General features: G+C 46.3%; 2 protein-coding genes across 9 annotated transcripts in view; one reads left to right on the forward strand and one right to left on the reverse strand.

Moving 5' to 3' along the window:
• The window catches only part of SH3GLB2 (SH3 domain containing GRB2 like endophilin B2), a 41,501-nt gene extending 39,486 nt beyond the window's left edge, over nt 1-2,015 (reverse strand). For 4 of the 6 annotated variants that reach the window (XM_019540758.1, XM_019540755.1, XM_019540756.1 and 1 more), the window contains exon 1: nt 1,867-2,013. In XM_019540758.1, the coding sequence (XP_019396303.1) occupies nt 1,867-1,929 (63 nt within the window). In that variant the 5' untranslated portion in view covers nt 1,930-2,013. Of the gene's footprint in view, nt 1-1,866 lie in introns of all 6 variants that reach the window. The other 2 variants (XM_019540759.1, XM_019540757.1) reach the window with 2 other exon arrangements.
• A 361-nt stretch (nt 2,016-2,376) lies between these two features.
• On the forward strand, nt 2,377-22,429 carry MIGA2 (mitoguardin 2). 3 transcript variants are annotated; one of them, XM_019540749.1, is made up of 16 exons: nt 2,377-2,519; nt 3,462-3,702; nt 5,322-5,532; nt 6,772-6,884; nt 11,802-11,919; nt 12,447-12,580; nt 14,084-14,201; nt 14,875-14,975; nt 15,370-15,485; nt 16,060-16,132; nt 17,039-17,125; nt 17,898-17,996; nt 20,211-20,345; nt 20,791-20,844; nt 21,312-21,428; nt 22,141-22,429. In XM_019540749.1, exons 2-16 carry the CDS (start codon nt 3,607-3,609, stop codon nt 22,339-22,341), a joined length of 1,773 nt encoding a protein of 590 aa, XP_019396294.1. In that variant the 5' UTR covers nt 2,377-2,519; nt 3,462-3,606; the 3' UTR covers nt 22,342-22,429. The 3 variants fall into 3 exon arrangements, with proteins under 3 accessions (XP_019396294.1, XP_019396296.1, XP_019396295.1); XM_019540751.1 differs by having other exon boundaries at nt 2,383-2,519; nt 14,087-14,201; XM_019540750.1 differs by lacking the exon at nt 2,377-2,519 and adding an exon at nt 2,652-2,727.
• Nucleotides 22,430-24,292: the final 1,863 nt, after the last annotated feature.

Consider the following 24,292-nt stretch of genomic DNA (forward strand, 5'->3'; position numbering starts at 1 on the left):
CAGGGAACAATTAAATGGAGCAGTTTAATCTGTGTTGGCAGAGTTACCAAAATAGTCACCTGCAAGGCAAGCATAATTTCTTAGGGAGCAGCTTTATCTAACAAGTTAGCTTCTTTGTACCTCCAGACAAATTCATGCTACTGCTATTGTTCCTTGTCAAGCTGCATTTCTACCAAATGATAATTTTCTTTGGGGCAAGAACAGTCAATGTAGGGAAATGCTTGCATTTTTTCCAGGTAATGAGTGGACAGTTATACAAATTTAATAAGCAAGGAGGCAACCTGCTTCCTCAGCTTATATAAAAAAAATAGTTCACTTATGCTTCTTTATGTTATTCAGCATAATTAAAAGCCACCAACTGCAAAAAGCATAGGTAAGCAGTACCAAAAGATATTTAGAGGGTATCTTCTAAGTAAAGGTGGGATTGCATGTTAAATAAATACAAGGAAATCACAGAGAAACTATTTAATTCCAGCTTCACCATCTCAAAAGTTGTTTTCCAGTCTCTTCCTAGCATTGCCAGTCACTTCTACTGTGCCTTCCATTCAAAGTAAAGGCACTTCACAGGCACTTAAAGTTGCCATAGCCATATCATACATTCAGTTCTGAATGCCTCATTTCCCAAGTGGGGCACACACTGGAGACAGGGTAACAGCTTGGCACAAACAAGCCAATTAACAGGATAACTGTACAGAAGGCATCAAGCAAACTCTGTGGCAGAGCCAGGAAGAGAGACTCTAGCATCTAGTCCTATGCAGGTGTCCCTGCTAGCAGGCAACTCCCTTTCTAAAATGGCAAAAACTCACTGCCAGGTACAATACCAGGCACCAAGGCAACCCATCAGTGCTGCATTTACATTCGGGGCAAGGCAAGTCTCCTTGCCATCCTAAAGCAGGCAATAGGCAACCCCCACCCAAGCTGGGGTGAGGAGGCTCAATGGTCACTCGACAGATGAAAATAAGAGTTCTCAGTCCCCATTTCTTGTCAGTGCTCCACCCCCAAGTATCAGCAAATTTAAGGGAAACCAAACAGGCTCCATTTTCAGAGCTGCAGAAGATTTGTCCAAGTCACATCTGACCCGCCTGGGTGGAAGAAAGCAGGCAGACAAACATCTTAGTATGTCACACATGGGAGAAAACCAGCAAAATTCAGGTAGGATCAAGACTTCCTTCCGCACCAGACCTTTTGGCTGGGGAGCAGAGGGGCATTTCCACACCCCACATGTTCTCTACGACTTCATCATCCCACAGTTGCTCCAAAGCCCTTCCACGTGGGATGGGAAGGAAGGACCCATCAAGCTGGTTAGCAAGCAAGGAACCAAACAGCAAAGCCTCCCTCTGTGTTGAGGCTATCGGCCAAAGAATACATAGGAGAGAAGTGCCCCTCCCAGAGGATCACACTCAGTCCCATGTCCCAGAAGCAGCTCAACTCCACCCTCAGCATTTATCCCCCCAAGGAGGATGAAGAAGGGCGTCCTCCCACGAGCTGGGCGCAGGGAGCAAAGAGCGGCCTGCCCCCATCCCTCCTGCGCTCGGCCTGGGCTGCATAGCCAGAGCCGGGTAACAGGTGCCTCGGGAACAGGCACCGAGCCAGGAGGCAGCAGAGGGACACAGGCGGCTCCCCGCGGCTCCAGCCGAGACCAGGCACCCGGCAAGCCCCACCGCCCCTCGGGCTCGGCATGGAGGCACCCGGCCTCGCCCTGCTCCTTCGGGCGCCGCCTCCGGCAGGACCCAGCAGCGCCCTACGCCCGCGCGGGCGAGGACGGAGCCTGGAGGCGGCACCCACTGCATCTCCCGCAGCTCCTTCCCAGCCCGCCCCGAGGAGCTTTCCCCGGCAGGCAGGCAGCCCCAGCCCTGCGGCTCCCACCTGCACGGCCCGGGTGAAGAAGACCCCCGCGTCGGACGCCAGCTTCTTCACGTTAAAGTCCATCTTGCTGCAGCAGCCGGGACACAAGAGCAAGCGACTCCCTGCCTCCCCTCCGCTCCGCCCCGCCCGCTGCCGGCCAATGAGCGCGCCCCGCGCCCCGTCCCCCTTTATAGCTCTCATCGATGCGCTCCGGCATCCGCGCGCAGGGCTCTTAAAGGGGACGCCGCCGCGGAAGGTTCCGCAGCGTCTCTAGCTCGCTCCGGACCGCCGTATCATGGCTGGTTCATCTCTGGGTGGGTGTGAGTGAGTGGGGGAAGGGTGTTCTAGAGGGGGAGGCTCACCCCGGGCTGTGGTGGGGACACGTGGACAGCTGGGGGCAGGGCCCCTTTAATTGCTGCTTGGATCACCTGTCAATGGCGGCTGGGCCCTCACTTCTTCGTGGCTCAACCACACTCCCCGCCGCAGCCGTAGCCTCAGCCGGAGCGGAGGAGCCCCGTAATTGGCCAGCGCGGGCACATCCTCCTGCTTGGATTGGCTGCGGCGGGTGGTGGTTTTCGGCGGTCACGCCTTCACTCTCAGCCGCCGCGGCAGTCGGCGTAGGCTGCGCCAAGGGAAGGAGACACTGCCCTTCCGAAGATATGGAACGCGGCGGGGTGAGAGCGTCCCCCACCCCCCCGCGGCACGTGGTAGCGGCCGGGCTGGTGGCCTGAGCAGGGCGCGGGCTGTACCATTCGCCGGCGGGAGGGGGGCGGGGGCCGTCATGGTGTCCCCCTGTTGGGGCTGTGCAGTGCGGGGAGGGGATGCTGCAGGGAGGGCCTGGCTGGGGCGGCTTTCCCTGAGCAGGCGGGGCTTGGGCAGGAGGTGGGTGCCGGGGGGTAGGAGGTGCAGCCCTTCAGGGGCAAGCCTTTGCATGCGGGGTCTTGTCCCATAGCAAGTGTCACCCCCAAAACCCTGCCGCCTCGCTCCGTGGTGGGGGGAGCTCTGCGGCCTGTGCTGCTGCAGGGCCGGATTTTAAAAATGCAGCTTAGTTTCACTGCCAAGTTAAAACAGTTTGGGGGCAAATGGGTGGCAACAGGGTTTAGCCGCTGTCCATAACCTTGTCTTCCAAACGACGCTGAGATGGTTGCGCTGCTTTGGAAATGCCCCCAAGCCCTTCCCGGAGCAGTGCTTCTCAACTCGCGGTTGTGAGAATATAGGAAAGGGTCACAAACAAGCTTTAAGGGGAAAAACCTGGGAAATGGTGGCGCTTCCTTTGCAGGCTGGCAGAGCTCCGGCTGCGAGGGGCTGCTTGGGCCCCCTGTGCCCACACACTGGGGACAAAGGGCAGTGGGTTGGGAGTGGCCATTGGTGTATACAGGTGGGTCCTGGTATAGAAAAAGGTTGGTGACAAAAAAAAAAAAAAAAGGACTGAAAATCCTCCTTGTTTCATTGGAGAGGCAGGTGATAGCGCTGTTTGCAGGAGCAGGTTTGAGATTGTGGCTGAGTCCATTCTAGCTGTCTTGCTGCTTGACATGGATTGTAATGTGCTTTGAAGGTCAGACCATGCAGACCTTGCTTCTGTTTAATTATCTGCTTCACCTCCTTTCTTCATGCAGGAAGAAAATTCCCAGCTGGAGACTGCCCCTGCAATCCTGAGACACATGTTGAAACAAAGTTGGATTTCTTTCTGAGCTCTGAATGGTTCCTTAAGTGTCCTTCCCACACACTGACTCCTGCGGGTACTCGCAGCCTCATTCAGAAATGGCCTTTCAAAGAACCGAGGGAATGTCTATCATCCAAGCCTTGGCAATGACTGTGGCAGAGATCCCGGTGTTTGTTTACACAACCTTTGGGCAGGTAAAAAAAATAAAAATAAGTAAAAGAGTCCTGGGTTGTATGCATGGTTCTGCAGAGCTGCCTGCAGCAGTTCATTTGGAGGGGTGAAGGCAGAGAGTCAGTGCTAATTGAATGGGGGGAAGGAAGAATCAGAGGGTGTTGAGGAGGAGGAGTGACAGTTGCTGTGGGGGTTGCAGGAGGCTGCAGAAGTCAGAAATGGAGGTTTCTTGTGAGAGGCCCAGAGAGGTTTGGAAAGGTTTGGAGGGACTGATTAGGATACCTAAGGGGGGAGCTCTGCAGGTGGCTGTGTCACTGATGGGACACTTGGCTGGGGAGAAGGGATTTGAGGAAAGATGATGCTTGGAAGTAAGGCATGGATACATTCTTGCCATCCAGCAATACACAAGTTGCTACATTCTCAACAGAAAAGTTTTTGGGTTTATTCACTCTGAATTCACTGAGTCTATATGTGTGGAGGAAGCTGCAGTATGATACCTGGAGAAGTTGATAAATATTTTACCACATTTTTAAAAGATCTCTTTTAAGCCAAATAATAATTAAAAGGAAAAACACAGTTCAAAGCATAACAGCTGGTTTTATGCACTTCTGAAAAAGTGCTAGTTATGATGTTGGAGCAGACATTTCTATAATGCTACAATCGCTCATGCCCCATTCTTGTTGCCACATTCTCTTTCTGCTCAGCAAAACTTGTGGGTCATCCTTAGAGACATGAAAGTACACTTTTTTTGCTTAAATCATGCTTAATATTTCAGTCTTCAATATTTGGGCAAATGAATCTTACCTGTAAATCAGGATATTCAGAACTGAGGTTAGTAACATAACTCTGACCCTTTGCTTCTTACTAGCAATAGGACCTTTATTAATAATTACACTATAATTTTCTATTACGTAATGCTAGATCCTGTCTTATGACATTTTCAGGCCTGATCTAAAGTGTAAATTCTCTTGCAAACCCTCTTAACCCATCTTTCAGCTACCTAGGCCCTTCTAGATGGCCTACCTGACACCTCTCAGCTCTCATTTCTCAGAGTATCTCTTCCTGGAAAACAAAGGTAACTTTGTTTCAAAGATTCCAGTAGGACAGTGTGTTATCCTCTTTTCTCTCTTCCGCTGTTCAGTTCTGTCTGGACCTAAAATAAGTTCTTCTTATGAAGGGGACTGATATGCTTCTGGGGTGAAATCTAGACACCAGTGATGTCAGTGAAACCTTTTGCTGTTGATTAAAAGGGTGACAGAATTTTATGTCTGGTTTTTTTTGGGGGGTTTTTTGGGATTTAGTGTGGGTATTAGAAAGTATTGGGCTGGACACTGGCAACCTTGTCTTTGGAAAAGTGCCTTGAGATCTTTAATCTCTACACACAGACAACAAACAGTGATTTCAAGTCTCTGAAACATCATGCACTCCCACTCCCACTCCCACTCCCTTCCCTGCTGACTTTATGGGGTTATATCAGATATACATTCTGTCCAACTGCATGCTATTAAGCAGTTGCTCTGTTGGCTACATTTCACTGGTAAAACAACTATAAAGTATCTTTAGAGTCTAGCTGTTCTGAATGAAATCCAGAGGTGGAGATAATATTAATATCATTGCTTTCTAATATCTTTTGTGTTTAAAGTCTGTCTTCTCTCAGCTGCGGCTCTCCCCTGGCCTGCGGAAGGTGCTGTTCGCCACAGCTCTTGGAACAGTTGCCTTGGCTCTTGCTGCACATCAGCTGAAGCGGCGTCGACGTCGAAAGAAACAGATAGCTCCAGAGAAGTGTGGTCTCAAGCCTGGAGGAGTCCCTGTCCCTGTCCTATCAACCAGGAAAGTCCCGTCTGTGAAAAAAGGTTTGTATCACAAGAGAAAATGGCGGGGAGAAATTATGATGTTTATGGGAGCATTATTATTTGGGAGGAGGAGACATGGAGGAGGACAGAATCCCAGGTTATGCCAAGCAGATGGCTAGATTGTGTTGGAAGGTAGTTCCTCATACTTTAAAGGAGCAGAATGAGATTGGGAGCCAAAAATAGACAGTGTCCTAATAAAGGTGACAATACAGAATAGATGGTAAAAAGGGCAAGATTACTACCTTGACAGCACAAGCAGTCAAACAGTGGCGATCCAGATTCACAGTTGCCGTTACTCTTAACAAATAAAGGAAATGCCAGGCCCGTTGTACAATATTTTCACTTGGTAAGGGTGGCTGGGTGCATGCCATGGCCTGTGTTCTGTCAGTCACCAAACAGTAAAGAAGACAGTGTAGTTTAGATTCAGTCAAAAGGGTCTGAATGTTAAGTCAGTCCTGTCAGTGATTTGCTCTGTGACCACGGGCCAGTCACCTTGCCTATTATTTGTGGTTTCCCTGTTTGGGGAAAAAAGATAGAGCACAAAAACTGCCCAACAGGAAGTTTTTTAGGCTTGATTAATGTGTGCATGGTGTTGTGAAGTTATGGAGCTGTGTAAATATTCTGGGGAAATCAGACAAACTGCTGAATTACCACTGTCCCTGCACTGGTGACAGTGACTTGTAGCATTCTGCATAGCATGAAGGGTCTGAGGCACTGATGTTTAATGTTTCTCCAATAATACTTGCATGCTTCCTTTCATCTAGAGAGGTGAGTACATATTTATATCCTCATCTTAGATGAGGAAACTGAGGTACGGAGGATAAGCGACAGCAAGTTAGACAATAGCACCCTAATTCTCAGCTCTAGTTATTAGAAATATGCTGCCCCCTCCCTCTGCTGACTCCTTAACCCAGAAGATCCATGTTCTGTGTCACTAACTAATCACAGTTCCCCATACTATCCAAGGCTGCAATGAAACCATTTTGCTTTGAACTGGATTTATTTGCGACTGCTAGCGCTTCACACCCCACTGAGAGCTGATTCTTTTGGAGATGGCACAGCCCTCTCAGCAGCCTGCAGGGGATCTTGCTCCCAGTGGTGCGAACCTGGTACAGAAAGGGACAGGCAGGAAAGAGCAACACCACATCTGATTTCGTAGGTTCCTTTTTTTTCCCCTCGAATGGTGTAAACAGAGCAGGAAGACCTAAAGGCTTGTTTTTGCAACCCTCCTGATTGCAGGATATTCCAGCAGGAGAGTACAAAGTCCAAGCAGCAAGAGCAATGACACGCTTAGCGGGATTTCCTCCATTGAGCCCAGCAAACGCTCTGGTTCCTCCCACAGCCTTGCCTCGGTAAGAAATCTTTCACCGTTGCTGTAGCAGCACAGAGGAAGGAGTCGCATCTACTTATGTACATTTAGTAGGATTATTAATCAACTGGAATTAATGCTTTCAGGAGCATTGAGCTGCACCCACGTGCATCACTTTTATGCCAGAGCTTTTGATAGATAATGAGATATTGGTACTTAAAAGGTGCTTTTTAAAGGCCTGTTTTGTGGTGTTGATCACCCTTCACAACTTCAATTCCAGTTAGACATTCATGGCTACTGCTTAGAGTAGTGATTCTCAACCAGGGTGCAGGGGCACTCTGGGGTGCTGCTAGATCCTTTGAAGGGTGCCTTGAGGCATGGGTGATTAAGCAGATAAACTAAGTAGATAAATGCAGGCCAGATTCTCCACCCCCTCTGCAAGGAGGTGAGCTCTGTAACATATAAATTTGTTTTTAGAGTTGGCTGCAACTCAGTTTCCAAAAGTTATGGAGCAGTGCCTTGAGTCCAAAAAGCTGAGAACCACTGGTCTGGAGACTGGAGCCACAAACAAACTGGGATAGTATTGCAATGACTTTTGAGGTGTTTGCAGTTACTGAAAGGAGAGAGAGAGAGAGCACAAGAGCACTGTATAGCCAAATATGTGTTTAGTTCAAACCATAAACGTTGTCACCTGCAACATCGTGCCTTACACAAAAGTATAGACATTTAGGGCTAATTGCAGGGTAACCCCCTTTCTAATCAGTAGTAAAACATCTTATGCCCATGAGTGAGACTTAGTTTTGGGACCTGGTCAAATGTTAACAAGCTAGTGGTAGTCTTGACTGGTTCAGATAAAATGGTCTAGTCCCCTTAACACTCCTGAAGCTAGTCTGCTCCGTCGCTAAGCCATTTAAAAAAAATAGTCCCGAGTGTTTTTCAGGTGTTGATGGGTTTATAATTAATTAGCTCAGTTGTCTGGATAAGAGTTAATCCTGGCACTATGGGGAGGGGTTTCTTCTCACCCAACTAGTCTCTGAGGAAGAAAAAAGGGCATCTGTTAAATATTGTTGGTACTTCCATGGCCTAGACAAATGGGAAATCTTCAGTCATAACCAGTCCCGTGGGTGGAGAGAGAGGCTGACAGGAGAATGCATACTCAGCTTTTTACCAACTTGCTGCTTGAGGCTTCCCACACTCCAGTTGCATTAGTAGCAGGCATAAGTAACTCCCATACTGCACCCTCATCTGCCTTGACATCTCGGGAAGCTTCTCTGCATTTCCCAACTGCTTTCTTGGGAATGCTAGCGTAGGGTTTGTCCACACTACAGTTTGGCCAGCATGGCTACATAGGCTCTGGGGGTTGTGCACACATATGGGGGACACATGCACGGGCAGGGCGGGTGGGAATCACACAGACAAAACCTCTGGTGGAGCTGCAACTATGGTAACACAGGAACTTTTTGGCCAGTTCAGCTTCTGTTGTATGGGAAGCCAATGCCTAATGTATAGTACTCCTGTTGGTATACACTGCATCTCCACTAGGGGGCTCTGCCAGCATAATTATGAGGCCGACTCCTGTAGGCTGGACAGCTTTACACCAGCACACATGGATGGAGCAGGGGGGTGGTGGGAAGTTTCCTGAGACCTGCAGTATAGGCCAGGGCCAGTGCAGCTGGAGCACACAGTGCAGGTCTGTAAAGCCCACCTTTTGAATCCACAGACTCCTTTAGTTCTCCTCTCAGCCTCTCCCTTCACTCATAGGGCAAGAACTGGCCATATGGCTACAGCCTCTTCTCTGCCTGCCAAGCCTTGAAACTCTCACCACCACTGAAAGGTCATTCATGGTCTCTCAGAAGCAGCCTCTCCCCATGTTGCTGGAGTGCACTGCTTCCCAATTAAGCTGCCTAATTGGATGGAATGATTGGGGGTGGGATATTTTTTTTTTCATTTGGGACCCATTTTCCAGCTAGATTCATAGATTGTAAGGGGCTGGAAGGGACCTTGCAAGATCATTGGGTCCAACCTCCTTGCACTTAATCAGGAAAGTCAGCTGGGGTCAGGTGATACTGTTTTGCCACTGACATTCCCCAATAAAAATAGGTGAAAATTCCAAATGTTGGCTTTTCTTAGTGCAAAATTCCTCTTCTCTGCTCGACCTAGTGAGGTGTAAATTAAGGTTTCTAACATCTTTAATTTTTTTTAGACTCAGGAGAATTGGCACTCTGTAGCAAGGGCTCAGTTCCTTTTTGCATTCCATGAGTCAGGATATCCCCTAATGCAAATGAAGGCCTGCACAGAGATCAAGGGATAAATCTAGCACTTATGCACTTTGATTGTATCTTGTTGGTTTCATGCTTTAGCTTCATATTATAGCACTACTCGGCTGAGAAGTCTTCCTCTTTGAGAGCTGCTGTTTCTGCCCTTTCTTTTCAATTCTGTCTTGTTTGATCATTTCCTCTGTAGTTTCTTCCCTGACACTTTGTTCCTGTTGCCTCTGTTAAAATGATCAGCATTGGCAAAACAGGTGGTGCCATTGAGCAAAACCACCTTTAGGTTTTAGAATGACTACCCTATCCAGATGAATGGGTGGGGCAGAAATCACACTTCTCAGCCACTGATTTGCATAGCTGGTGGATTCAGGCTTGTGAGTAAATGCTTGAAATGCAAGTCTGAATCCCCAGGCAAATCAAATCAGTGACTGGCTCAGGCTTGGAGTTCAGGCATTTACTTGTGTTTGAAAAAGTTTCCTCTATCTATGAGAGTTGGAAGCTTTTTCTTGTTTGTTTTTTGTTAAATGAAAGTGGAAATTCTTCAGAACCTGTCTGTGCTATAAAAGCCACAACCGTATCAAGTGGGCCAGAGCCAATTTGAACCACTGAAGCCACTGCTTTAGCTGCAGGGTTATAGAGGAGTGGTGGGTGAAGTACTATCTCCTGTTAATGAGGTGTGAACCCAAATTAAAGTGAATTAGGCTGGAGATCTAATCATTGCTGCTGTTGTTTGGGGGATAGGTTCCTGCAAAGCTGCAGAAGATCTGCCTTCCTCTGCAGTTCACAGTAGGTTGAAAAGGGAGACAGACCAAATCATCCCCCTTTCCTGCATCCAGGGACATGGGAGAGAAGTTGCAGAGCAAATTGGTGGTATGCTTTGACTCATAATTTTGGGCCTCCAATTGTGCAAAAAAGGGTAAGTCAATCTAATCTGGGAAGAAACAATAAATTTAAATGCAATTTGACTTCTTTAAAATACCAGTATTTTATGTGGAAATAGTTTTGAATCTCTGTGCTTCTCTTGTGAAACAATGTGCTTCAAACAAGTGGGATATTCTACATTTGTGTAGGTTTAGGGGGGAGAGATGAGTTGGAGAATTCCTGCCTTTTTTCCCCCCACCGCTTTCAATACTTCCTGCTACTTCCGCTGTATATCTTGGCTCTTGCTGGAAGTTGGGTTTGAACAACTGGGATGACCTAGAAAGAGACTTATGTCGCAGCTGCAGAGATGCACCTCAAAATCATTCTGTTTTCGGCTAAAAACTTACTAAATTCTGGCGAGTTTGCCAAAATAGCTCCTGAAACAGGTCAAAGGGAAGACTCCTATGTCCTGACAGGATTTGGTGAGCAGGCTGGAGTGTTTGGCTTGCACCTTTTTGGTCTCCACAGAAGTTCAAGGTCAGGGTTACATCTATAGCTGGCTGTAGTCTGCCCCTAGACATACTGATCATTTGGTTTGGTTTTCTTGCCTCAGACTAAAGGGACCTTATCCCTAAGCTAGAGACTGGACTTCTAACCTGTTTGGTTTTGGGAGCACCATCTTGGAGCTCTGAAGACAGGCTAAGCCCCTTGATAACCACTACTGTTTCCCCAACATCAGTTGCTTCTGGCACAAGTGCTTCATGGTACCTGGAATCTCTGCTTTTTGCTGATACAGAACATTAGTCATGGCAATTGTTCATGAGCTACAGTACCAGCAACTACACTTGATCTGAGCCTTCAAGAGGCTGACATCTGAACTGAGCCTGAGGAAGTAAAATGAAGTCAAGTATTCTGTGACTTGCTGCAGCTGGGAACAATTCCTATGCAATTGTAAACATCTGAATCTAGCCCTGCTAGCCTGTAGCATTTGACCAGAAAATGCTCTCATGGCACATGTCCAGGTTTCTGGTTGAACCATGACACAGATCTTGTAAACTCTCATTTCTATTCTAGCCCCACACCAAGAGCATTTGACTAGGAAGAAAAGAATGACTTGCTTTTCTGGCACAAATGTCCTGTCTTATTTGTTTTCATTAGTAACCTGCTCCCTCTTTATGTTTGCATTTGCCTCCCAGCCACTGCCTTCCCTTTCCTATGGGGATAGGGCCTGTCATTTATTTCCCAGCGGTCTCGTCTCCTGTCCCACCCCTACTTTGTCATGGGTGTTGCAGTGTCTTTCTCATGCACCTGCCCCCTTCCCTGTCCAAGTATCCCAGATAAGTGCACACAACATGAACAAAGCCTGGGTTTTTCAGCGATGCCTGTTTATATCTTTGCAGGTGCAGCCAGGGAGAGGTGATTGCACAGCCTTTTTTCTTTCTGTGTCTAAAGACGTTAGCTTGCTGCTGGCTAGAAGCAAGGGGGAGGATGTGATACTCTCTGCTCTGTTGAATGATGTTGCTTATCATTGGAGAACTTGGTTTGCAGCAGCTTGGCACTTGACAGCTCCCTCTAAGGTAGCCACTTCCCATTGTTGTCCTCCACTAGCACGAACACTTGCAGAGGGAGGACACATTTGGATGCGGAACACTGGTATTCCCACCTTGGAAAAGCAAGCGAATGCCAAAAACAAGTACAAATTTCAAAATGGCAAATAGCTGAGGGTGTATCTGCAGGTACCATAATGCAAAGATCAGCTCTCTGCTGCTTTTGTTAGACTGCAAGGAAGTCTTACAGCATCTGTTGTTCTTTCTCCTCTTACGGGTCAGATAGTGGCTGTGAACTCTTCCAGCCCAACACCAGCAGCTGCAGGGCTCTGGGAGACAGGAGCAATGGAGGATCCTGGAGCTGCTGGAGACTCTAGTGCTGAAAGCCTCTATATTCAAGGTAAATCATGTTTTTTTTAACATTGCCCTGCAGGGCTTGCTGTGAGGAGAGTAGGGGTTGAGTCTCTGTGTGCAGTTAGTCCTTGCCTCTGTACCAGGTCCACCAGTGGCTCCCAACCCTATCCCGAAAACACCATCCCTTTCCATGCTGAACTCCAATGCAATTCTATTGGCAAATTCTGTGCTTAACTTGGAGAAACCCTTTTCCTGTCCTTTGATAGATGGTCTCAATGCCTGTGTAATGAGAAGGTCCACCCCTCCAGGCTATTAAGTGGGGAAAATATGCTTCAGAAGTAACATTGTTGATGCTCTTTGCTGAAATGGTCTTATTTAATCCTAAGATAAAAAAAGAACATATATCCATAAGGATGGAAATACCTAAGTTAGTATCTTTTGCCGTATGGGTTCAGAGAGCATTCTGAGAAGAGGAAAGCCTCCTCCCGAGCGAACAAGGAGCCTTACTGGTCGCTACGTTCCTCTGCCATCTAAACAAGCTCTTCAGTTTCACTGTTTGGTTGCATCGGGCAGGGATGGAGCTGTTTGAGGAAGCTCTGCAGAAGTGGGAGCAGGCATTGACTGTACGGCAGAGAGACAGCAGCAGCACTTCACTCCCCTGGGAGAACAAGAAACACCAAGAGTCCATGTCAGGGGAGCTGTCAGAGGTAAGTTCCCTGCCTCTCCTCTGCAATTTCCACAGTGAACATTGTGAGGCACCAAACTGGAGAGAAAAGAGGTAGTGGGAGATCAAGCATTAAAGAGCAGGTCTGGGGGGACTACATACACCCTTCTGGTATGTTCAGAAGTATAACTTGTCTGCCATACTGAGTGGGTGAGCCTCTAAGGAAAGAACCCTGTATCTCTTCCCACCCCACCCCCTGTGCTTCCAGTTTGTCACAGCAGGTGATGTCACACAGGTTAGTTTTAAATCCAGTGCTGGGTATGGCCAGGAAAAGAAAATAACAAATCCAGCAATAAACAAGGTCAAAAGTAGATTTTGTCTAACAATGTTGTTTGTCTCTCCTTTTTAATGCCTTTTAAAATTGGAGGTAGTTATGTTCCATTGCTTTTATCAGTTGTTCTCTTGGGCTGCACTTTAAATGGACTATGGTATGGTCATGCACTTTTCTTAGTAAAAGAAAAACTTAATAGCTAAAAATGGTCACTGAAGAGGTTAGAAGGAGAGAGTTTGCAGTAGCTTATATTTTAGGATTACAGGTGGCATGCTGACCCTGTAAATCTGGGAGAACTTTCAGAGGCAGATTTTTTTAAAAAGGGGGATCTTCAATGGAAGAGGGTTAATAGTGACTACGGAGCTTTAAAAAGGCAGCTGTATTTGAGGGATGAAAGTCGGAATTCTTTAGGAGTCAGATGTTGGTGAAAGACACCCTGTGGCACTTATAAACAGAATTTGGTGTCTTAAGTACGTGGGATGTTTGCTTTTGTGTTCTGTAATATTTATGCAAGTCAAACCTGAATTCTTCTTTTGCTGTTTGCCATTGTGTTGTTACAGTTAGCCTAAAAACAGTTGCTGCATAACCAAAACTTTGTGCTTTTGTTAACTCTCCAAGTGGTAGGCTTAATTGCTTGTGAAAGTGCAGCTCTAAACAAAGTATTGTGAAGGTAGGCATTATGCAAGCTGTTGCTAACTCTTACTGATAATGTGCAAATGTGTTAATGGAAAACTTCACTTGTGTCTAATGCCACCATGAAGTCGGTCTCAGTACACTGCTATTTTGGTTTTGGCCTTTTAAATTGACAGGATTGTGCAGGTTTTGTGATGTGAACAAACCTCTACATGAGGTTGCGCTGACCTCACTGAACTCCTCTGTGTGATATCCAGTGTGTTAGAAGGTTAGAGGCGATGGGTTAGTGACCCGAGTCTTAACCCCCTCCCCCCCAGCATTCTAAAGTTCAAAAGCCACAATGAAGAAAGCTGGAAGGGAAGTGTGTATATAAGTTGTGCTGCCCCCTACTTTGTTCATTCTGTACTGTCAGTTTAACATGCCTAGCTGAAGAATCACTTTAGGTCCCTGGCTAAGATGCAATGTGTAAAACATGGCTCTTGACCTTTCCCTTCAAAACTGTCCTATTAGCATCTCTAATGATGACAAATTGCTATTGTGAGCAGGCTAATAGGTTTGTAAGTATGCTATTTGTTGTTCAAGCAGGAGTCTCCAAAAAAGGAGTTTGCTGAAAAGCTTGAATCCCTCTTGCACCAGGCATATCACCTCCAGGAAGAATTTGGGTCTACACTCCCCTCTGACAGCATGCTGCTAGACCTGGGTAAGTGGGATCTTGAAGATGGATAAAGACATACAGCCTTGAATAACCTGGAATTGATCACACTGGGGAATAGAACTGAGCACAAGGACATATACTGGGCATAGGAAAAGACTTGATCCATTTAGAGAGGCTAGAGATGAGTGGCTGAGCCAGAGTTTGGTGGTATAAGATGGACAGACAGATGCTTTTCTTGGAACTCAACCTGTGAACAAGCTTTGCACCAGAAAAATGCAATGCTTTGTAGCTTGTCAACTGCTGGTCCCTGGCCTCTGATTTATTGCTTCATCTACAGGACTGAGGAAGCTAATTAATCTAGCTCTGTAGAACCCTTTTTATCTTCCTAGTAGTAGGCAGGCATTTGCTAGAGTCACTCAATGAAAAGCACAGTTCTTCAGGGGGCTACAGTAATTAAATGAGGAAGCCTCGGGCTTTGTCCAGGATTCTTAATGCAGTTCGTCAACCATATGTCTCCTAAAGGCCAAACAAATCTCTCTGAGCAAGTCAAAGAGGTGACAGGCATTTAAAGGCGACTGTGGAGTGGAGCGCAGGGGGGACTGTCATAGGCTCTTATTCCTGGGGGGAGGGGAATACGCTAGGGGGGGGAATGGCAATCTAGAGAGAGGAAAGCAGGTGTCTGGAGCCCCATGGTTGTGTCCTCTTTTCTCTGTTTCAGAGAGGACCCTTATGCTTCCACTGACGGACGGGTCACTGAGACTTCGGACAGATGGTGAAGACAGTTCAACTTCTGAGGACTCCTTCTTCTCTGCAGCAGAGGTGACTTCAGTTTTTATTCTTTAGAATAAATCAATAAAACCACTGTATGCCATTTACTCGTAATGTAGTGGGAATTGGTACTCTCTGTTCCTAATTTTGGGGAAACCCATGGGAAGGATAACTAGATGTTTGCTACCTCAAAGTAACAGCTAAACTAGTACTGTAAAAGCATTTCTAAACATGGCTTATACTGCAGCTGTAGCAAAAAGTTCTGGGCCGTGCTGGAGTTAAGAAAACTGAAAGAAAAGGAATTGTAATGGGGGTTGAAATCTATATTTAAAATAAGGCACACTAATGCTTTCTGCATCAGTTGGATTTTGCCCTCTTGCTGCTTTCTGACCTGCAGAGATGTAACTGTCTTTCTGCTTCCTACGTCCTTTGCTTTTTTTGGCAGCTCTTTGACTCCCTCCAAATTGGGGAAATACCTTTCTATCTCTCCAAGCCAGCAGCTGCATATGAAGAAGCTCTGCATTTGGTGGAAGAAGGGAAAGTTAATTGCAGAACACTAAGGTTAGTATCTCTAAGTATTATGACAACTCTAGGCAGAGGTAAGATCTTGTGGTAGGACCTCGGTGTTGGGGCACGTTGTAGTATAGACCTCAGTGTTGGGGCTAGGACGTTCTCTTCGGGAGATCAAGAGAAACTCATAGCACCATCTCTGCTGGTCTGGAAATACAAACTACCTATAGATTTCTGATGCTGTTAAGCCTTCTTTAATTTGACTTTTTAAAATTGGCTATGTTCTCTTGCTGTGAAAACCACTAAGACTGCATCAAGAAACTAGTTATGGGATGCATAATTTTTTCCCTTTTGGAGAGAAGATTTGCTGATCTAAATCTAGCCATGTACTTTAAAGAACAAAGACTGCTTAAAGGTAGTTCAGTGACCTGTAGGAAAAGAATTTGTGGCTTGGGTTAATTCTGTGTGAGAAATGCCTGCAAATTATTTATTTTATATATTTGTTTTCCTGAAGGGGCCTAGGAATTTAAGAGGTCAACTCTCAAGATCTCTGTTGCATGCCCTCTTACAAGAAGTCATCTCTTGTTTGATGGAGCCTATAATGTTCTGCTTTCTTCTTTTCTAGGACAGAGCTTTTAGGCTGCTACAATGATCAGGACTTCCTGGCAAAGCTGCACTGTATCAGGCAAGCCTTCCAGGTAGGAACTCTTTGGTTATTAGAAAGCAATCGCAGGTTCTGCTCTAAGGCTTCCAGACTCCTAAAACGTTCCTTTAAGTATCCCTTCAGCATGGCAACCATGTTTTCATTTACAAGAATGAAAACCGCAAATGGGTAAAACATGCTCCTACTAAGGGGCCAGAAACATTGGTATGGTGAAAGCATGGTTGTCTTTGTGCCCATTTTAGCAGTGACTTTGGCCAAGGTAGGCACCCAAGCTTCTGCTGGAGCAGTTCTGTAACTTAAATGCTCAGTTTCCTGGGAACTGCCTGGAGGTGATAAACATACCTCTTATACACCACTTGGCAGCTTTCTCCAGCAGCTGGCTGGATTGGAACCCCTGAGTTAGGTATGAAAGGCTTTCTGTCCCTGGCTACCCAATCTGTAGGGGAATACCTCAAGACTTAGGACAGTGACACACAAGCACCCTTGTACCACCCCATGTATTTCTGGGCTGCTTCTCCAGGATTCTTATCTTCCTCTGTGCTTGATTTCTAGAGGAGAGCCCCTCTCCCACCTTTCCATTCCTTTTCCTTTTACACACCCTACCTTTTTAAGACTCATCTCTGCACCAACACTCCTTCTAGCTGGAGAGGACTAGAGTGAATTTTTTTCTGTTAGAATTTCTCAGTATAACTAGTAGTTGGCTAGAGGAGTTGCTGAGTGACCAGAAGTCAGTTAAGCTTCACAGTGCTTGCTGCCCTGGGCAGGGCGGATTCTGTGTTAAATTACACTTGGGTCAAAGAAAAAATGACAGCCAGCACTGCCTGCTTCACAGGTACAAGCACTCTTACTTTGACTCCCAGTTTTTTTTTCCCCACACTCACTCCTAGAACTAGGAATGATATTGGCTTGTTTGGTGAAAGAAGATTCTTTGTTCTCACAGGAACTCCTGAAGGATGAGAGCAACCAATTGTTCTTTGGGGAGGTTGGAAAACAGATGGTGAGAGGACTAATGATAAAGGCTGAGAAGGTAGGAAGCTTGTGAGCAGCATACAGCTTGGGTGCCCCTTGCATGAGCAAAGGGGCATCACTCATACACTGGTCCGCCACTGGATTTTTACCTTGCTTTGATAACTGAGTTGGGAAGAAGACGACAACTAATTCCCTCTCTTCATCAAACCTTTTGTGAGACTCTTTGAATACAGTCTTTACTCCAAAGCCATCATCAATGATATGGTGCCTCATTGGTTTTTCAGTAGATCCATCTGCCTCAATGGTGCATTTGTTTCTGTTGAGGGCAATGAGTAGGGAATATCTCAATGTGGCTTTTAGTCTTCTACACCAACCTGTAGCTTTTAGTATTGCTTTTCTGTATTGCTAATTGATGATCAAATCCTGTTGGAATCGGTTTTGTCAGCTACAAGAACATCTGTGTACTCAGGCATTTGTATAGTCTTTCCCATGATTCCCCAAACACCAGCAATACAAAGCTAGAAAGCAGGGTGATGGCAGTCTCAAACCCATCCCATTTTGCAAAGCCTGGCTAGTATTGACCTAATATTCTGGATGGAGTATTTAGAAATCATTTTGGCTGCTTACAGACACGAACAGAACAAAACAGCATTTTGCTTTAAGCTTAGTACATCCCCCCCCCACACTGGGGGGGCACATGCTGCATTCAGTCTGTCAGCAGCCTTCGAGAGTTTTTCATCTCAGAATAGACTCTGAAAATGATTAATAGCCAAGTGGGACTGTGTTGCTTCTAACTTTCCCTAATATCTGCTTTCTTCATTCTCTCCAAGAACCCCAAGGCCTTTCTGGAAAGCTATGAGGAGATGCTGTGTTATGCACTGAAGCAAGACACCTGGCCAACTACTCAGCAGGAGCTTGAAGGAAGAGGGGTTTGTGATAGTGCTTGCGTTCTCTCTCTCTCTCTCTGTCTAGAAAGAACAGAAGTACAGACTGAGCAGAATTTACACTGGGGCAATCCAAGAGTGAAACCTGTAAATGAAGTAACTGGATACTTCACCATTTGGTACTGCAAGGACAGGGGCGGGCAATAATTGTGGCTGGAGGGCCCGCTTACTGACTTTTGGCAAGCTATTGAGAGCTGTGTGACCGGCAGCCTGGGGTAGATAAATATTTTTCTAAATTTTTTTTAGGGGTCCCACGGACCAGATAGAATGTCTTAGCAGGCTGCATCTGGCCCACAGGCCACATTTTGCCCACCCCTGTGCTAGGACCTAAAGCTACTACCTTGACATTGCAACTGCTTTTCATTCTCCCTAATGTTAAGAGCTAGAGTTTCCATTTCCAAACATTGAAAGTGCAAAGTTTTACAAGTTTACCTCTGGAATGGGCTCTCCTTAGGCTAGGGGTGGGCAAAATACAGCCTGTGGGCCAGATCTGACCTGCCAGGGACTTTTTTCTGGCCCACAGCACCCACCAACAAATTCTACCCTACCTACAGCTCTTCCACCCACAAGGGGTGGGAGCAGGGCACCCACATGTACACACCTCCCCAGACATACCCTACTGCACCCCGGTCCCACCCTTGTGGGTGGAAGGGCCAAGCTTGGCTAGCACACAGCTTCCAGGTGAGGTGGCAGCGGCTGCTGCTGCATCTCCCCTGGAGACCTGCTTGGCTTCCCCTGCCTCCCAGTTGCTGTGGGGGCAGGGGTGCAGCTGGGAGGGAGCATGGAGCTCAGGTGGGCAGTGTAGGTGTGAAGGGAGTGTGGGGTGGCAGTGGCGGCAGCAGTAACAGCAGGCGGGGGGCTTGGGGTGTTGGTCCCTGGCAAGGTGCAGTGCCCCAGTGCTGCACATTGGGATAAGGAGTGCAGCCTCTGCCAGGCCATCTCTATTGCTGGTGCTTCCTGCCATGCTTGCACAGCACAAAAGGGAAGCTCCAAGTGGTGGAGTTGGCTGCCTTCACCCCCTGCGGGGAAAGCGTCTGGGGCTTCCCTCCTGTGCCATGCAGCCCTAGCGGGGAAGGCAGCTGGCCAGCACCTAGGGCTTCTCCCTCCCCATGCCATGAGTGTGGTGAGGCTGCAGGTGTGTGGCAGGGAGCACCGGTGATAGAGATTGCCTGGCAGAGGCGGTGCCCCTTGCTGTGATTGTGCAGCACTGGCCAGAGCTGTGTCCCACTGGGCACCAGCACCTGTGCAGACATGAGCACCCTGAGTGTGCCACGGGGGGGATTGTGTGGGGGGGTGGTCCCCACACCTCTCCATCCTCCCTCACCCCACAGATGCTACACCCTGTCCCCATAATCCCCCATATATACAACCCCCCAACATACCCTATGCCACACCTAACCATACAACCACACATACACTTACCCCCCCATGATGCACAAGACTAAGAATTTATTTTTGAGTTTTATTATGCAGTCACCTTGATTTATACACTATGCAAACACAAATCAAGATAAAAGTATGTTTGTAATAACATTAAAATATATTATAGTAGGTGTTTGACCTCTAGTGTATGATTTGTTGCTATTTTAAGATGGCAACCCCCACTCCCAAAAGGAGTATTTCTGGGAGGCAAGGGAAGGACTTCTGGTGGCAAAGGCCAGGGGTTAGGGGTGGGACTTCTGGCCGAAAGATGGTGACCAGGGGGCAGGACGGCTGTCAAGGAGCAAAGCTACCCATGTAGCCCTCAACTCGCCAAAACTCATTAAGTGGCCCTCCACCTGAAATAATTGCCTGCCCTTGCCTTAGGCCTGTCACAGTGGTGAGTTAAAAGAGCTCAGGGCTTGGGCTCCCTTCAGCATAACTTAATGCAGTGAGAAACTTTTTTTGATAGATTAACTCTTGAAGCTGTACTGACTTGGCTTGCCCCAAGTAGCACAGCTATTGTAAAGTTTTATAGAGCTGCATTTGATTTCATTTGTTTTGCCATCTACTTACCCTTAACACAAGACAGTCTCTAGGCCTGCCAGCTACTGCCGTAAATGGTTCTGTTAACTTCAAGCTGCTAACCTGAAATGGGTGGAGTTGTGCCTACTTACATCAGTGGCAAGCTTGTCTTGGCTCTGTCTAACAAATAGAGCCCATTTCCCAGTTGGTCCCTCTAGATTTGGTTCCTCTACAAACTCTTGTGTCCTCTGGCAGGTGGTGTGCATGAGTTTCTTTGATATTGTGCTGGATTTCATTCTCATGGATGCTTTTGAGGACCTGGAAAACCCTCCCTCCTCTGTGTTAGCTGTCCTACGCAACCGCTGGCTCTCTGATAGCTTCAAGGAGACGGTATGTTAGAGGGTGGCTCTCATTCAGAATTCCACTAGTATGATTTAAAGGCCAGAGAGCTTTGGTTGTTGTTTTCTCTGGTTGAACATAAGTTTATTAAAGGAATAGCTTTTTCTGTCCCTCTAGCCAATATATGGGGTTGCCCAGTGTCTTGGTAAATGGAGTGATCTGCAGGAAAGGTTTTGACTTGAAGTACAGTAGGGATTATGTCACGTGGCATGAGCCTTGATCCATAAGCTATGAGGCTGGTTTAGCTGGGCCACTCCAAAACCATTCTTGCTTCCAGTTTGTGAGGCTTCTAATGGACTTAACTTTGGAATTGTTGGCTGCAGAAGGGTAGGAATGGGAAAAGCTCAAGGCTCTCATAATGGCAGTTGATAAGTGAATTGCCTCCTGTTCTGGAAAGGGAATAGTATTTAAATAGTTGCCTTGTTTTTAATTGTAGGCCCTAGCAACTGCCTGCTGGTCTGTTCTGAAGGCAAAGAGGAGGCTTCTGATGGTAAGTAAAACAAGTAGCAATAGGTGATTTGTGTGCGGAGGAACTGCATGAAATCTAATATTGCCAATAGATCTGGAGCCTGACAAATCCAGATAGGGTGGTCATAAAAACAGAGTGCATGTCCCTGTTCCCAACATCTGAAACAGCAGCGGTAGCACTGACTCCTGTGCTTGAAGGAACCTCAGAGGCCTCTTGAAAGTTCTTTTGTATCAAGTCTCCTCCTCTTCACTTGATTTCTTGGGGCTGCGACCTATGAAGTGCCCAGTATTATACAGTAATGGCCACATGCAGATGTTCTTGCCAGTATATTCAGTAATACAGCTGGCTGGGTCATGCTAGCTGCACTGCCCAGTTCAGAACCCGCTGCACTTCAGTGGCCAGCCAGGCTGTCTTCATAAGCCTAGCTTCTTCAGGAAAAATTCTTTGTTAAAATTCTGACTTTTTTCTCAATTACTTCCTAATGGCAGGTACCAGATGGCTTTATCTCCCATTTCTACTCCGTATCGGAGCATGTCAGTCCTGTTCTAGCTTTTGGTTTTTTGGGGCCCAAACAGCAACTGTCTGAGGTCTGCGGTTTTTTCAAGGTAAGCTGGTCGTCTTGTCATGCTGCTTTGTGGGATGCTTGCCATCTTCTCATGCAAAGCTGTGAGCACATACTCTCACAGAAGGGCATCTACCAGAGCAGCAAGAAAATACTTGGATTTGCATGATCAATCTTAATGAAACTTTTGCTCTTCAGTTCAGTAGACTATATTTTATGATTTGCAAGAATTCTTACTGGAGCAGCACAGTTGGGAGTGAGAACAAGTTGTAAAGAGATGGTGCTTAAAATCCATGCTTTCATTCTATAAAAACAAGAGACAAATGGATCTAACATTTGAATGCATTGCTTAAGATCATATGGGACTTATAGTAGACCTTAAAGCCTAAATGTTCATGGTAGTGTCTTATGAATGCATGTTTTTCTTCTCCTTTGTTTCAAGACTGAATTAAAACTGTTGCAGTAGATATTGCCCTGAAGAGTAATATCGATTTTAAAATAAAACCAAAAAACAAAACACTGCCTTTATTTCTCTGCTCTTTTTTTCTAAGTGGCTATCAGGTTTGGATTTATTTGGGAACAGATCTTGTTTTTTCTGCCACAGAGACTTCTGAACAGCTAAGTATGGCCGCAGTTCCCTTAGCCATGTACCTTATGCTGTTTGACATTAGAACCGTTGACTCTGCTTGATTCTAGGCATGGGAGAGGGAGGCAAATGTCTCTTTTCTACAAACTTCTCTCCTTCTTTTCTGCAGCACCAGATTGTGCAGTATTTAAAGGACATGTTTGACCTGGACAATGTGAGATACACCACAGTGCAGTTGCTGGCAGAAGACATTCTGCAGCTCTCTCGGCGGCGCAGTGAAATCCTACTGGGATATTTGGGTACTGAGACCACCCTAGAGATGAATGGGACACTACCCAGTGAAAATGGATCTCTGGAGGAGCTCCACTAATATCCACCAGTCGGTTATAGGAGAGAGTGTTTTTGGAAGATTTTTTTTTTTTTTTTTTTTTTCCCCAAGAGGTGGCTAACCCATCTGGCATGGAAACTGGTGTCAGCAACACTTCCATTACCCAGCATCCCTGGTGGCATTTTAATTGCTCATCTTGAACTTCGTGTAGCCAGTAGTTGGCTAGGAGAGCTCCAGGACCACGTGCAGGCTTATGGTTTGAACCTCTTGTTTGTTCCAGCTCTCCTCCTTATTTTTAAGTAATTTTTAGGTGTCATAAGTCATGAAATATCTTGGCCCAAGATTTCTGCCTCCTGCCTCTCCTCCCTCTCCTGCAGCATACAGGCACCTGTCTGCTACCCAGCTGTGTCAACTGGGAACATGTCCCTGATGCTTTTGGGGGTTGGGGGGAGTATCAACAAATTTTCTACTTCACTCTTACCATATCAATCCTGAGTTTGTTTGTTTTTTTTATTATTATTTCTCTAACATGTCTCTATGGGCACCACTACTGATTTTTAACTTAGCAATTTTTAGTGTTTGCAATGCTATTAGCAGATGTGGAGGAGAGGAAGAAGAATAATTTTCTGGTGAGGAGGAAGAGATGGTTCTGTAATGCACTGAAGACTAGAGAATGGAAGTAAAATGCAGGTTTTTTGTAACAAGACTGAAGTTGTAAGGAGTCTGTTTTGTGTGTTGCTGATTTTGTTGGCTAGAAGGTGGCCCATGCTTCTGCTGCAGCTATCCTTTCACTTGGGAGTCTACTGAGATGCCATTGCACACTGTGAATAGAGGAGGAAGCAGGTAGGTTGTGTCTTGCCTACTTGCATGCACATGTACTTCCTCCAATGCCCATCAAATGTGCTTAGCTACATTTCAGAATTGACCCCTGATCGCTGGCCAGGTAGCATGGGGTAAGAAATGCACAGGTGAAGGAGGGTTGTGTAAGCTGGTGCCTACTGCTGTTGTTGCCTATAGAGTCGAGCAGAGAGAGAGCTATTTGAAACGCAGAAGAAATTGTACTGCAGTTACTTGGAGCGCAGGGAATCTGGATCAAGCTGCTGTGGGGAAGCTCTTGTCTGTTTAGTTGTTCTCCATAAAAAGCACATGTGGATTTAGGTGTATATACAGGGCATATATACAAGTAACAAGGACTGGCATTTGGAAGGCTCTCCCACTACAGTGAAATGAAGTTGACCATTGTCTGTCAAAGCTTATGGCTCAGAGTGAAACTTGGCTTCTGAGTGGTGCCAAGCTGATGCTCTGAGTTGAAGTGTAGTGTAGAAGTATTTGTGTGACCTGAATCTGAGATGCTTTCTTCTAGAAGGGTTGCAGGTAATTCTGTTGAGTTCTGCTGCATACTATAAAGCCACATGCCACAGTTTCTGCCTCAGACTTCATAATGGTTCTGGCTTGGCTTCAGGTTTGGTGCTAAATCCCAAATTAGTGGTCTCAGGATAAGGCCATATTCAGGAATAGAAAAGCAGGGACCAGAACAAAAGAGTCGATGCCAGTAAAGTTCAGCTTTTAGAAAGAAGAGCCGTCCCATGTGGATAGTCTTTCCTCGTTCATCCAGGAGCTGGTGTGAATAGTCCAGCTGTGTTTTGTGAAACAAAAGTTTGAGAATACAGACTTCCTAGAAAGTGAAGTGAGTGGAAAGTGAAAAGTTCTGAATTGTTCCTGACTTTGCATTTTTCTCTCTGTCTCCTGAGTTACAGCCAGGCTCATTCAAACAGACTTGTTAATGCAACTTCCTGTAGTGAAAGCAGGCAAAAAAAGGGCAAGAAGAATCTACAAGGATTTGAAATAAAGAAGAGATGTTCCCCCCCCCCTAAAATTGTGAGAGTGTACTCTTAAAACATCCATGGTTCAGTAATGTGACATTCTGCAGTTATGTGAAACAAAAATTGTTTGCCCCAAGAGACTGGACAAGCATAATAAAGAGACAGCGGTT

Source organism: Crocodylus porosus, unplaced genomic scaffold, assembly GCF_001723895.1.
Source record: "Crocodylus porosus isolate Cpor-Errol unplaced genomic scaffold, CroPor_comp1, whole genome shotgun sequence".
NCBI classification, from domain to species: Eukaryota; Metazoa; Chordata; order Crocodylia; family Crocodylidae; genus Crocodylus; species Crocodylus porosus.

Excerpts from the sequence above, each read along its gene's own strand:
- MIGA2 (XM_019540749.1), top strand. The coding sequence starts at position 3,607 with ATGGCCTTTCAAAGAACCGAGGGAATGTCTATCATCCAAGCCTTGGCA. Across the intron at positions 11,920-12,446 it reads TGAAAGCCTCTATATTCAAG|GGATGGAGCTGTTTGAGGAA; the intron begins GTAAATCATGTT and ends TGCATCGGGCAG. Across the intron at positions 20,346-20,790 it reads CTGATAGCTTCAAGGAGACG|GCCCTAGCAACTGCCTGCTG; the intron begins GTATGTTAGAGG and ends TTTTAATTGTAG.